We start from the raw sequence: 14,128 nt of genomic DNA, 5'->3' as shown, positions 1-14,128 counted from the left end.
GCCTTGGCTGACCTCTCCACACTGGCTTAGAAGAGATGGAGAGCTGGGCAGACACACTGACGGCTGTGTGGGGGCACAGGTCATCCCGCAGGGACAGGCCCGGGTCTCGCTGACATACAAGTACATGATCCATAAGGACTCTCTGGACGTAGACGACAACCGGGTCCTGGAAGATGACTCCGCAGGCTACGAGTGGGCCCTGAAGAAGTGGTCTCCATGTTCCAAGCCCTGCGGCGGAGGTGAGGGGCCTTCAGGCTTGGAACCCCAGCGAAAGCCAGGGCTGAGCGGGAAGGGTCTTCGGGGTGAGGGGCACCCTGAGCTCACAGTGCCCTGCTGACTGCCTGGCCCAAGGCATGTGCCTGGCATGAGCAGACTGGCCCTGGGGCCAGGGAGGCCAAGGCAGTGACCTTTGCTGGGTGATACGGACCTAGCCCTACCTGGGAGGGACAGGTGAGCAGGAGGCTGGTGTTCAGGCCAACAAGCTAGAGGCAGCAAGAAGGGCACTTTGTGGGGCTTGGATGACACCAGCGTGAATCCACATCAGTGAGAGAGGCAGGAGGTGGCTGGCGGGGGACTGCTGTGAGGGTGGCTCGGACGGGTTCCGGTGGCATTGTGAGGCAGGGCACAGGGTTATGCTGGAGCGGCCCCCTCTGGGGTGGTCCCTGCCTGTGGTCATTCATTCAGAAAAGCCTTCCAGACTGTCCTGGGCCAGGGCTGGGTGCAGAGAGGTCCCTCTTTCCCCAGACCTCACAGAGTGCATGGTTGGATGGGAACTACAGATGGACAGGAAGTCCTGATTTGCCCAGCGTGGTCACTACTCCTGGGGGGCAGGGCAAACAAAGGCAGGAGAAGACAGCTTTGCCTGCAGGCCAGGAGAGACCTCCCTCAGATGCCTTGAGAGGTCCCATGCCTGGAGGACAAAGAGGAGTTCCCGAGGGGCTGGGCCACCCCCTTCCCGCTGCAGGCAATGGGAGACTCCTCCTCCAGTGTTTTGCCTGGATACCACCTCCGCTTGAGCCTCCCCAACCCCTGGTTTTCACCTGCATGTCCTGTTGATTTTCACTCTTCATATCTCTTGGACCCATCTGCTATTCCCGTCTTCCCAGTCCTGGCACCACCCTCACTGCCCCATGGCGCTTGTGTGTTCACTCGCCCCCAGAATGACCTATTAAAGGGGCAGATCAGACCATGTCCCTTCCTGGTGTCATAGACTTCAGCAGCTCCCTCTGTTCTTGAGATAAAAACCAAAATTCTCCCCATGGCCTCCGACTTGCTGACCTGTCCCACTGCTCACCAGGCCCTGGCCACACTGGCCTTAGGTGATTTTCCTGGACATGTCATGCTCCTGCCTCAGGGCCTTTGCATAGGCTTTCTTGTCCCCTGGGAGCCTCTCCATTGGATTCCCACTAACCCAGTACCCGCCCCATGCACTGTAGGTTGTTGAACAGCATTCCCCACTAATGCCTGCGAATGCCAGTAGCACCTCCCTCCCCCAGTTGTGATAACTAAGTGCCCCAGACATTGCCAGATGTCTCGGGGCAAAATCATCCTCAGCTGAGAACTGCTGCACTAGAATTGTGTGTGAGGAACCTTGCAACTCCTGGCTCATACCAGGTCTTCAGTACATATTAATTTGAGTAAATGGCTAAGCAATGGGAGAGAAAATGAAACGTACCCTGGTGTCCCAGGAGGCTAGCCAAGGGGCCAGGGAGAAGGTAGTCACTCTCCCTGGCCTCTAACCCTCACTTGGCCTGGGGTACTAGGGGTACACCAGGCTAGACATCTGCAGGCCTGGCTTAGGCACCCTGCCCCACCCACCACCCCATCAGAAGGGTGGAGAGAACAGGGCTGAAGCTGCAGGTGAACCCCCTCTGTGCCCCCCAGAGGGGCCACACCATTCCACTGAGCCCCCTCGAGCTTTCATCTTCAGGGTCCCAGTTCACCAAGTACGGCTGCCGCCGGAGAAGGGACCTCAAGATGGTGCACCGAGGTTTCTGCGATGCCCTCGTGAAGCCCAAAGCCATCCGTCGGGCTTGCAACCCACAGGAGTGTTCCCAGCCTGTGTGAGTGCCTGGGGCTGCCCGGGGCCCCACTAGAGGGAGAAGAGGTCAGTCCTTGGGGCTCCAGTGGAGGGAGGTGCAGGCCCTAGAACTCCAAGTGGCTCTGGGCCTCACATCCCATGAGATGTTTGACAAGTTATTTCTGACTCACACGTTTCATGGAGTCTCAGATGCAGCAGCCTGTATGCTGCACCCCTGCTTCAGACCCGTAAAACGGAAACAACACTGCATCTCAGAGACGGCGCGCGGTAACGCTCAGACGGAGAAACAGGCTCAGAAGATGCAGGGCTGGGCCTGGGGGAGTTTTTCCCAAATAGCCCATTGCAGCAGCTGCATCCTTGACCCCCAGTCCCGGGGTTTGGCAGGGCTGCGTTTCCAGTCCCTGAATGAAGAAGGTGGCCGCTAAATAGATGGGGGCATTTGGGAGCGGGCGCTGACGGAGTTCTCACTGCTGCCCAGAAAGGTCGCTGGTGCCAGCAGAAGCTGAGGTCAGAGGGCAGAGCCAGAGCCAAAGGAGGGAATGAGGCCGGCAGAGTCCCTCAGGCCTGGGCTGTCGGTGGCCCTTCTGGGACTCCCAGTAGTGGACATGCGTGGGGCCCACCATCTGCAGGACCTCGGGCAGGGCACCTTCATGAGGAAAGGGAAGGTGGCACCAGGGGAGCAGGCAGCCTTCTCCCTGTGCACCTGGACCACGGGACTGACATGTCCCGCTGTGCCCTGACAGGTGGGTCGCGGGCGAATGGGAGCCATGCAGCCAGAGCTGTGGGCGCACGGGCACGCAGGCTCGCTCGGTGCGCTGTGTCCAGCCTCTGCACAACAACGCCTCCCGCTCCGTGCACTCCAAGCACTGCAACGACGCCCGGCCCGAGGGCCGCAGGGCCTGCAACCGTGAGCTCTGTCCTGGTCGGTGGCGGCCCGGGCCCTGGTCCCAGGTAAGTAGTCGCCCCTGGCCCCATATTCTCAGCCCCCAAACCGAGCTTTCGTGGGATTGATGTAGCCAGGGTGTCCCACCTTTGTCTGGACTCGGTACCCTGCCCTGGGCCACATCCAGTAGGTCTCAGGGCACCAGTGGAGCCACGTGGTCAGTGCTCTGTTGAGAAACCCAGTGGAATGTGTGTCTTTACTCTTCAGGGCTAGGGCTCCAGGTGCTACAGGGCCTGCGATCCCAGGAGACTGGGGGCAGCCAGGGCCCCAGGATATGAGGGAAGGCCTGGATTCTCATCTCTGAGGGCGGAGGTGTGGTCGAGAAGGCCTTGCAGGAGGGGCGACGAGCATGGGAGGCTTGCACTTGGGCTGGAAAGAGTAGTGAGGACAGTCTCAGGGACGTGAGGAGCGTGTGGGGGCAGGGCTAAGCTGACGTGAGCACTGACATCCAGCTTGCAGCCAAGACCAGCCCCGGGCTCCATGATTCAGTAGGAGGATCACGGGACTCGGAAGCTGTTGCATTCATGGTTACGCTTTATTATAGTGAAAGGTCATAGAGTGGACTCAGGGAAGGGAAAGCGTGCGTGGCAAAATCCAGAGGAAACCAGGCGCACGCCTCCAGTTGTCCCCTCCAGTGAAGTCACCAGGGATGCGCTTAATTCTCCCAGCAATGACATGCTACAACACACATGAAGTACTGCCAACCAGGAAACCCACCAGAGCCTGGGTGTCTGGGTTTTCACTGGGGATCGGTCACGGCTGCCATCACACACGCGGGCATATGGTGCCCGCGTATGTGAGTGCCCGCGTGTGTGAGTGCCCGCGTGTGTGAGTGCCCGCGTGTGTGAGTGCCTGCGTGTGTGAGTGCCCGCGTGTGTGAGTGCCCGCGTGTGTGAGTGCCCGCGTGTGTGATGACCTCAGTTACCCCCAACGGGAAAGGACTAGCTCAGCGGAAATCCCACTGTTGGTGAAAACTGACTGGTGTACGTGACGCGTGACTCAAGGCCTCAGGCATGAAAAACACTACCAGACAGAACATTCCAAGAACTTGGTTCCCAGGAGCTGCTCAAGGGCCGGTCCCAAAAACAGGCCTTTCTTGGGATTGTGTGGGGCTTGAGCAGCCAGGTCTGCTGAGCCGGCCTCCCCACGTGCAGGGTGAGAGCTTGAGAATTATCCTTGGGCAGGGCTGGGCCAGCTGTGAGCCAAGCCAGAAGTCTGGGCTTGATGGCCCCTGAGGGCCCTTCCCCACGGGTAAGGCGAGGGGGCTGGGGCTGGAGGGGCCAGTGAGGGTGCTGGTGTTGAGCCTTCTGGCCGGGGGATCAGTGGGGACGGTCCTCTGCCAAAGCCTCCTGGACCCAGAGCCTTCCCAGGGTCCCCCAGTGCACAGCAGCTTTTCCTGGGCCTCGGGCCACCTGCAGCCAGAGCACCCAGAAGTGCCAGGCCCTGTGTATTCTGTCTCTCTAAGTCACAATAATGGAGACATAAGCACATGTGTCCCCTCGCAGAGCCCCAGAAGACTGAGGCAGCTGGCCAACTGCGGCCAGGCCCTGTGCTCCTCACCCCCTGCCATGTGTTATGGGGTCACATGTGTCAGAGGCTCTTCCCCACCCAGCCCAGCACGGGAGGTGGGCCCTGACTGGTGACTCTCCATCTGCAGTGCTCGGTAACCTGTGGCAATGGCACCCAGGAGCGGCCCGTGCTCTGTCGCACAGCGGACGACAGCTTCGGGGTCTGCCGGGAGGCGCGACCTGAGACTGCAAGGCTCTGCAGGCTCAGCCCCTGTCCCCGTAAGTCCTCAGCTGCCCTGTTCCCTGGGCTCCAGCATGCAAGCCCCAGGGCAAGGTGGGCGGGTCCAGGCAAGTGCAGCTCTTCCCACAAGTGGCCGGACTCAGCACCCCTGAGCTTGAAGTAGAAGCTGAACCTCCCAGGCCGGGGCTGGGCCCTTTCCTTAATAAGGAATGGAAGGAACTGCTCATGTCTGGGCCAGGCCCGGGCAAAGGAGGGGGCAGACTCAGCCTATCTCTGCCTTCCTGGGACTCTCTGCTGGTCTGGGAGATGGAACCAGACTTGCAGTGAGGGCACAGCTGGGTTCAGCCAGACAGGTGCCCGTGCACGGAAAACAGCCACAACACTGGCTACATACAGACACCTTGGCAAGTGCTGGACGTGTGACCTCTTGCACAGGGCCATGCTAATCTCTGTGTTGTTCCACTTTCAGTGTATGTGCTGCCGAAGCTAACACACATGTGACCTCTTTTGGTCCCCAGAACAGCTCAAGACGTAGACCACACTCTAAGTTCCATCTATGGAGAAGGGAGCTCAGGGGGGTCAGGTGTGCCTGCCACAGCTGGGGGCGTGTAGATCCAGGATTCACTTGGTCCCCGTATTCCTGCAGCAGGCAGTTAGTACACTGCTCAGTCTGGAATCAGTGCACAGATCAGGAGACAGTCCAGGGCCCCCGTGCTGCAGCTACTCCATAGCTGAGACCCAGGATGCATGAGGGTAGGGAGGCTGGGCCCCATCTGTCACAAGGGAGAGCCTTGAATGCCACACTGAAGAGTCGGGCCCCTCCATTGCCCCTCCCCAGGACGCCGGGGCTGTGGAGGGGAGTTGGGGCTGACCTGGTGCCCCAGCAGCCGCAGCCCCTTTCTCTTCTCCCTAGGAAACGTGTCCGACCCCTCCAAGAAGAGCTACGTGGTTCAGTGGCTGTCCCGACCAGACCCCGACTCACCGGTCCAGAAGACCTCGTCAAGTAACCGGCCCGTTTATAACTCTGCCTCTGCCCTCCAGTGCATGCCCTGCGCCTTGTGGAGCTTGCCATGGGCTCCCCTCCTCTCTTTCTATGGAAAACTCCCTTGACTCTTCTGAGTGCTCTGATTGAATCTGTTTTCTCCTGGGGCCTCTGTGCTCGACCATCTCCTTCGGAGCCGCCTGGCTGCCTGGCCGGGAGGGCAAACCTCGCAGAGGCATGGCCCCGGCATTGGCCTCTTGTGGGGGGCCGGCACCTGGTTGGTGATGGCTTGTAAAGGGTCAAAGATCTGTCATGGTGCTGGAGGGGCCAGAGGCCAAAGTGCAAACGTGACCACTTGGTGAAAGCCTCGCATGGCCACACCCCTCCAGGCTGGAGCTGCAGGTTGGAAGTCAAGGGGAAGCCTGCCCAGCCCCTTTCAAACGCGCCCACCACCGAGGCGAGGCCAGGGGGTCTCGGGGCATGCGGTTTTGTGCCGCCGTGACGGGTGGCACCGCCCCGAGGGGCCGGCGGTGCATCGGGGCTTCCCGGCTGCCTCTGCTGTTGCTGCTGCTGCTGACCCTGTGCTGAGTGTGTCCTCCTGACTCGTGCGACTGTGGCCTGCTTCCTGTGGCCTTTGTGTCCAACTTACACAGCCCTTGCCCCCATGCCCTGTCTCCTCGTGGGGTGGGGGAGATTTCAGGTCAAACAGAGGAGGCAGGCGTGTGTCCCTTCAGTGGGACATAGGGACACACCGTCATTCCCATTCTCTGTCCATTAGCTCCAATGGCCTTTTCTCATTGTGCGCACATGACCCCTTCCACAGGGGTGAGAGTGAGAGGAGAGACTGATACGGGTGAGGCCACCTGCCAGTGTGAACAACTACAGAATTACCTCAATTTTTATTGCTTTTTTGCTTAGACAAAACTATGTAGAAAATGCCTTAAAGTTGAAAGGTAACAGGATTGGCTGCTAACTCCGGCTTCAGAGGGGGACGTGATCCAGGTAGGAGGCTGTCAGGGCAGGTCTAGGGGGAGACGGTCCGAGTCATCCACCTTTGGCCAAGGATGAGGTTTCCCAATCAGGTGGCCTGGCTCCCTGCGCCCCTTGGTCTGTGCGGGGACCCAGGCACTCAAGCCACCTTGCGGGAAGGAGACCCACTGGCCAGTGGGCACTGACTGTTGCTGGAGCCCCCGTGGGCGCTCCCACGGCACTGCCTTACGCCAGAGGGCAACACGCCTGGCCCCTCAAGTGACCCGTGTAGCACTCCCGCCGTCACTCCTGCCGCCGCCCCAGCCCTGCCCACCTGTGAATAGCATCCCCGCCAACCACGCCAGCCCTCCCGGCACTAATTACTGTTATGTAAATACTCGCTGTGTAATGCGGACTAATTCTCACGACTGTTAACTTCCAACTTTGACTAGGCCATGTGAGTGACACGAGTGACTGGGAAGGTGCACCACGCTCCTGGGCATTGTGCTCTCTGTCTATATGCACTTTGGTTTATCAGGGATATTTTATTAGTGTTTTGTATGTATTTATGACGTATTATCTAGGTTCCATCGTTGCTTTTCTGGTTTTTTTATGAGACGTTAGTGTGTGCCAAAGTGACTGTGAAAATGACCTTTTATTCTTATTAACGCTGGAAAGACTTCCTGTCATGCAGCCCACAAATAAACTCAATAAAAGTTCAGTGAAACTGGGTGCTTGGGTTTGGCACGCCGCTGGCTGGCTCCTTCTCTTCGCCTCCGTGGCCGACGGCACTGTGGAGCTGTGGGTGCCCTTTGGTTCCTTGGTTTTTGATTCAAATGACTTTACTGTCCCCCTTCCCCCTGTCCTATGTAGATGTTTAGGGTCCCTCCCTCACTGAGACACATACCCCTCCCCAGGCATTTTTCAAAATGTGTCAGCAGCCTTTGAAGACACTTTACTAGGATTTGGAGTTCTGAACTGTTTGTGCTAAACAAACAGCTACAGGAACGTCTGTGTCCCCACCTCCTGGTTGGTGCTCTTACAGTCAGGGTGAGGCCTGGAGCCCGAGGTGGGTTTCTCCCCATGGGGTGGGAATGCGTGATCCAGGTCACTGTGCCCTGAGCCACCAGTATGCCACTGCCCTGGTTCCTGGGGCAGCTCTCAGCTCTCTGTTCAGGGCGGGAGAGGTGCCCATCTGGCCCAGGAAAGTCTGGGTCGGGAGAAGGGCAAGGCAGCGGTGGCTCTGGACACCTAGCCTGCGACATTCGCAGGTGTGTGTGCTCAGCCGTGCCTGCCCTCAGAAGCCACGGGGCCTGTGTGTTTGCTCACCTTGCTAACAAGGACCAGACAGAAGGTCAGGGTCCCACAGGGGCCTCCTCACCTGCGGCCTGGGTGGTGTCCACAGTGGGCCTCTCTCTCCTCCCTTTCTTGAGGCCTGGGTGGTGTCCACAGTGGGCCTCTCTCTCCTCCCTTTCCTGTGAGGGGCCCCATGCCAGGGAGGAGGAAGATCATGAGACAGGATGACATGGGGCCACTCTGCGTCATAGATATAGGCTGCAGGACACAGTGCCAAGCCCCAGGTGTTTGTTTGTGGGGTGGGGGGGGTCACTGTAACTGTGGCTGAGTCCAGCCTGCCCAAGGCTCTGGTCATTGAAAGGAATTCCAGCTCAACAGAGCTGAGGAGACCAAGACAACTTGTGTCTGAAAGAACTGCAGCCACTCAGTCTCCCTCCCAGAGGGATCAGAAGAAATCCCCGCTGGAGCTGCAGGCAGCTCAGGGTGGTGTGTGCCTGGGGACAGGCATGGTGATGGAGGGTGTGGGCAGACGAGGGATGCCTCCCACTTCTTTAGTTCGTCACATGACCTTTTGAAAGGTGAAACGCTGCATTACACCCGATGAGAAAAGAGAATGTTTTCTTCACCCCAGCCCTTTCCAAAGTATGTGGGGGTGATGGTGGCGGTGATTTAGGTGGCACATAAACATGGCCTGCGTGCCACCAAGCAGCCCCTCCCTCATTCTTGTTCTCCTTCATGACCACGTCAGGAGGGAGCCTCACTTGGCGCGAGTTCTGGTGTCTCTCTCACACTTGTTCATTTCTCTCCAGCTTAGATCTGTGCAGGCAGGAGTATCTCCCTTGAATTTGAGGAATTAAAATTGGACTTACAAATTGACCTAAGAGGCCTTAAATAACTGTTCTTTGTATTCATGTCTAAGGTCACCGTATTTACCACACTAGTTTTCCATGAATGGTAGTAGCATAAAATTTTCTCCAAAAATAAATTTTAAATTAAAAAAAAAAAGGAGTTAGTTTAAAGGGGGAAACTACTAAGCCAATAGTAACGTACGTGGTGTTCAGATACAGCCAAGACTGTGGGGAAGGCACACAGATGACTTCAATTTATGAAGAAAAATGGGTTTGCTGTCAGTAACTTGTTCACACGAAGGCAAGAAGTCTTGCCAGTGAATTGCTGCTGGAAATGTCCGGAGGTCAAGTATTATGGAACGGGAATTATTATCTTGGTAGAGACCGCGGGCTGGTGAGTCAGTGCGTCAGGGCCTCCGGTGGTATAACCGTAGCAGAGGGCCCTCTGCTCAGTGATGCCACTTAAAAATACACAACCATTGGCATCCTTTTACGGGTGGTGGGTAAGGATTATTTTGAATTTTTTCTGGGCTGATATTAGCATAGCCAGGCTCTTGGCCAGCAGCTTTCTCAATTATCCACTCATGGACTTACTTTAATTTTGAAAAACTTAAAGCAATGCTACCCACTGTTCACAGGAAATCAGACCCAGAAATCCAATATGTAAGTCAGGTGAAGGGAGGTGCTCTGGAGAAGGGGAGCCCGGCTCCCGGCTGTCCTCTGTCTGTCTGGCAGCGAGATGGACTGCTCCTCCCATTTCGTCCATTTACTCAGCAACATGTATGCGGGCTTTCTGGGTCAAGTTCTGACCTGGGCACTGGGGACACCACCAAGTACCCGACCATAAGAAGGTACACTTTTTCTCTAAAGGGCCAGATAGTAAATATTTCAGGTACTGGGAGCCATGTGGTCTTTATCTCAACTACCCGACTCTGCTTTTGTAGCAGGAAAGCAGCTGTAGATAATAAATGAATGGTGTGTGCCTGTTCCAGTAAAACCTTATTTACTAAAGCAGGTGGAGGGACTGGCTTGGCCTGAGGGCATCGATGGCTGACCCCTACCCAGATGGACATGATGCCCACGTCTCAGGATCCCAGCCTCGTGGGAGACAAGTGACAGACATGCTTATGAGTCTTACGACGTGTGAAGGAAAAGGGTCTGGTGAGAGGAGAGGACGTTGCGTGTGGCATGAGCGGCTCCACTCCCGCCAGCATAGCCAGGCCAGGTCCCGTCCTGTCCTGTGCCTCTGCCACTCTCCCCAGCCAATGGCCAAAGCCTGTGGGGAGACACTGCACCCAGGCTCCCCACTGTGTCTCCGTGAGGTCCGTGACCAGCGGTTTTCACCCAGCTCGCCTCAGTGGCTGCCAGGGAGGGGGACAGGGGCAGGGGTCTCTGAGCATGGGTGGACCTCCCCCACCCCGGACCCCCACCAACTTCAGACAGGACTGCTCTGATTTCATCTGTCTCATATTTGGGGCATCTGTGTAAGATTTTTATCTACCAGTTCTAAAAGCCTGAAAGCCACATGTCTGCCTCTTCCACTTTGATTTCTGGAATTCGACCTAGGCTCTCGGGTGCCACCTGGCGTTCTCCTTCCGCATCGCGAGCTTGTGGCTCAGTCTCAGGGTGAGGAAGACCAGGCCTGAACAGCAGGTCTGCGTCTGCCTCTTCGCATTGTGGGTTGGGCAGCCAGATATGCCTCCTCCCCATTTTGGCCACCTCTGATGGTAGGTGCCTGTGTGTTCTTGCCTGTAATGTTGCTGTTTTAGAATCCATTAATTTCCCTGTTTGGACTTCCTTAGTTACTCATGTTTATGTTTTTCACATTGATACATTTACACATTCACTGATCTAGACTCTGGGGATAGAGGGGCATCCAAATACAGCTCGGGGCTCTGCCCTTTGGAGCTTTCAGAATAATGAACAACTCAGGCATCAGTCACCTTATCTGACAAACGTAAACTTGCCAGCCGGGATGAAGTGCAGGGAAGATGTGGCACCAGGAGACCACGTCTGGTGGGATTTAACTTCCTAAGGGAGGTCGGCAATACTTGCCGGAGGAAGACATGTTTCAGCTGAGCCTAGAAGATAAGAGGAGAGCAGCTGAAGGAAGAGGGGAGGCACCGCATGTGCAAAGGCCCTGCGTCCAGAGGGAGCACAGTGCAGAGCAGGAGGTCTGAGGCCTGAGTGAGGCTGGGGACGGTCTTCACTCTGAAAACAATGAGGCAATGCGGGGGCTTTAATCAGGACAGGATGTGACATGGTCACATCTCCAGGTGAAAAACGGCATTTTGGCTGAAGCAGGATAGCTAGACAAGGAGAAAGGATGGAGGGAGGAAAGCAGAGGAGACTCCTGCCACGATGCAGCCAAGATGCAAGGCAGCTGGAGCCTGTGCAGGTGGAGAGCGTGGGCATATCTGAGAGCGTCTAGGAGGAAATGCTGACGGACTTGGCGATGGCTGGATAGGGGACACCAGGCTCTAGCATGTGGACCTGAAAGGCCGTTCTCTGAGATGGGCGGTGCCATCAAAGGCCATGGACTTGGGCTGGACGTGTGGCATCTCCGGCAGCTTACGGACCGTGAGGATTACGGGGTGTCTAGTAGGAAGTTGTATCCATGAATCTAAACTACTGGGAGTTTTCATTGATGTCCACCAATGTGGTGACCAGCCTATAGGGAGAATTACAGGCTGGAGGAGTGGCCGCCCAGCGAGCGGACGTCAGAACCATGGGCCCTGAATGGAAGCAGCCGCCTGTGTGTTGTTGCAGGACGTTTTGATGAGCTGGCAGAGCTTCAGATGTTGATGTACATAGGGCAGTACGTGGGCGTGCAGGTGCGCTTCCCATCCAATGACTGTTCTCCCTCCCTCGTTCCCTCCTCCCCTCTCCTTCCTTTCCCTAGGAGATGAAGTCACTGAGGAGAGAGGGAAAAGGAGGGTGCGGGACAGGTTTGGGATCCTCAGTATGGAGAGCAGAGTGTCTGAGCCAAGAAACAAGCAGAGTTGGGCCCACAGAGGCCAGTGATCAGGAATTTATAATGGATCAAATATCTCTGTCATGCGACTCATTCTTTCATGTTGAATTCGTGTTAATTAGGGTTTCTGGGCGGGAATTCCTGCCCATTCTTGTGAATTATTTTTGCTTTCCCATTCCCGAATCCCAAGAAAAGTTGGTCTAGAAATTGGGAGAATAGGTTCCTTGAACCCAGTAATACCCACAATGGGAAATAAACGTACTAACCACAATGTATCTCTTAGACATTTTTCCTATTTATCTCTAGGCTTTCCGGGCGGAAATTCCCGCCTGTTCTCGGGAATTTTCTTTTGCTTTTCCGTTCCAGAATCCCAAGAAAAGTTGGTCGGGAAATCGGGAAAATTGGCTCCTTGAACCCAGCTGGTTGGTAGTATCAGCCGTCACTGTGTGGAAATGATTCACCATGGAGAGCAGAAAACAGTTTATATCTCGGGATTTGGGAACGAGAAAGTGAAAAACATTCCTAAGAATGGGCAGGAATTCCCGCCTGGAAACCCTAGTGTAAATCATCTCCGTTTTTGTATTGCGTATGGAAGGAGGTGCGGGGGGAAGGGAAGAGGAAGGAGACAGAGCGAAAGAGGAGTGAGAACAAGAGGACTTGGCTGGGTTGAAGTAATATAGCTGCAGAGGCTGGCGCTGGGCCCCGGAGAAGACAGCCAGGCGGGAAGAGAGAGACAACAGTGGCCTCTGAGGAGCGAATCGGGGGTCTCCTCCAGGCAAGCTGGACCATGGCAGACAGTTTCTTGGGTGGGAAGGAAAGGGGAGGATGTGCTGGGCAGAAGGGAACAGTTTGCTTGGCAGTGACCAGAAGCTCAGTGTGGCAGGGCCATGGGGTACAAGTCCTGGGGCTCCCGGGTCAGTTGAAGCAAGTGGAGGAGAGCCCAGACAAGTTTGGGTGACTTTAATTTCCCCAAGTCACTTTTCAGAAACAGCTCGTCTGAAGAGTTGGGGTGACGATGGGGACAAAACGAGGACAAGTGTGGGGAGGCCACCTCCAAGCCTCTGGGATTTGCTCTGTGGGTTTTAGGAATTGGCTCTTTTAGGTTTAATTTTGTTACAGTTACTGATTATGGATCATTGTAGTCAAACTCTGCCATACAATCTCATTGGGGTTGCCATGGGGATATCACATGTAAAGATCTGACCAAGTCCTGTTCTTTAATATGAGCTTGGAACCACTCCCTAAGAACAGACAGGCCTCATTTCTGTCTCAAACATTGAGAGATCCTGAAAAATCTGGACTCAGCAGGGCCTGCCTGCAGGAGGGGAGCATGGCTGCCAGCTGTGTGACTGCACTGCAGGGCGGGGTCCAAGCGCCTCTGACCCGGAAACCACACACACTCTCTGCGTGGGCTTGCTTGCCTCTGTGCTGTCTCTGGGCTCTTTCAAATGCAGCAAGCCGCTCCCTGGGGGCGAGCAAAGTCCCTTTTATCTTGTCCTTTGGTTATGTGTCCCACTTTTCTCTTTCAGAGGGCCGCTGCCAAGGTGACAAGTCAATGTTCTGTAGGATGGAAGTCTTGTCCCGCTATTGCTCCATCCCAGACTACAACAAGCTGTGCTGCAAGTCCTGTAACCTGCACGACAACCTCACGGACGTGGACGACAGGGCAGAGCCACCACCCCAGAAGCATAATGACATTGAAGAGCTCACGCCCACCCTCCCAGTGCCCACTCTGGTTATGGAGGTGCAGCCCCCGGCAGGCACTCCCATGGAGGTGCCTCTCAATGCCTCCAGCACCAATGCCACCAAGGAGCACCCGGAAGCCAACGCGGTCGATGTGCCCTACAGAATCCATGGCCTGGAGGACTCAGCCCAGCCACCCAACCTAATCCCTCGACGGCCGAGCCCCTACGAGAAGACCAGGAACCAAAGAATCCAAGAGCTCATTGATGAGATGAGGAAGAAAGAGATGCTCGGATAGTTCTAATAAAATGCAAAGGTAGCATCCCTAGCATTTTTTTCTTGCTTGTAGAGATATTTCATGAGATGGCAAATCCTGTGTCATGGAGATAAAGTCAAAATTCTTGATTCCAAAAGGTTTTGTGAAAACAGAGGGAGAATGACATAAAAAATACGTGTGTGTGTGTGCGTGTGTGTGTGTGTACATATATGTATATATATGTGATTGTGAGCATGCAGCAACAGGTGAGCACATAGGCTTCCCAGCCCCGGAATGTTCTAAGTCCTGTCCTGGGGTTGGGTGTGGCGTGGAGAGGATTATGGAGGTTCTACAGCCTCCATCAGTGAGAGAGGGCAGGAGGGCTGA

General features: G+C 55.8%; 1 protein-coding gene across 2 annotated transcripts in view; it reads left to right on the top strand.

Annotated features, from left to right (window-relative positions):
- Positions 1-13,807, top strand: part of ADAMTS2 (ADAM metallopeptidase with thrombospondin type 1 motif 2) — a 251,891-nt gene extending 238,084 nt beyond the window's left edge. For both annotated transcript variants that reach the window (XM_033096175.1, XM_033096174.1), the window contains exons 17-22: positions 80-239; positions 1,931-2,063; positions 2,785-2,992; positions 4,642-4,771; positions 5,647-5,736; positions 13,332-13,807. In XM_033096175.1, the coding sequence (XP_032952066.1) occupies positions 80-239; positions 1,931-2,063; positions 2,785-2,992; positions 4,642-4,771; positions 5,647-5,736; positions 13,332-13,783 (1,173 nt within the window). In that variant the 3' untranslated portion in view covers positions 13,784-13,807. The remainder of the gene's footprint in view (positions 1-79; positions 240-1,930; positions 2,064-2,784; positions 2,993-4,641; positions 4,772-5,646; positions 5,737-13,331) is intronic.
- The last annotated feature ends 321 nt before the right edge of the window (positions 13,808-14,128 follow it).

This window comes from Rhinolophus ferrumequinum, chromosome 24 (assembly GCF_004115265.2).
Source record: "Rhinolophus ferrumequinum isolate MPI-CBG mRhiFer1 chromosome 24, mRhiFer1_v1.p, whole genome shotgun sequence".
NCBI lineage: Eukaryota > Metazoa > Chordata > Mammalia > Chiroptera > Rhinolophidae > Rhinolophus > Rhinolophus ferrumequinum.
The sequence above is the reverse complement of the archived record's forward strand: the minus strand, read 5'-3'. Positions and strand labels throughout refer to the sequence as shown.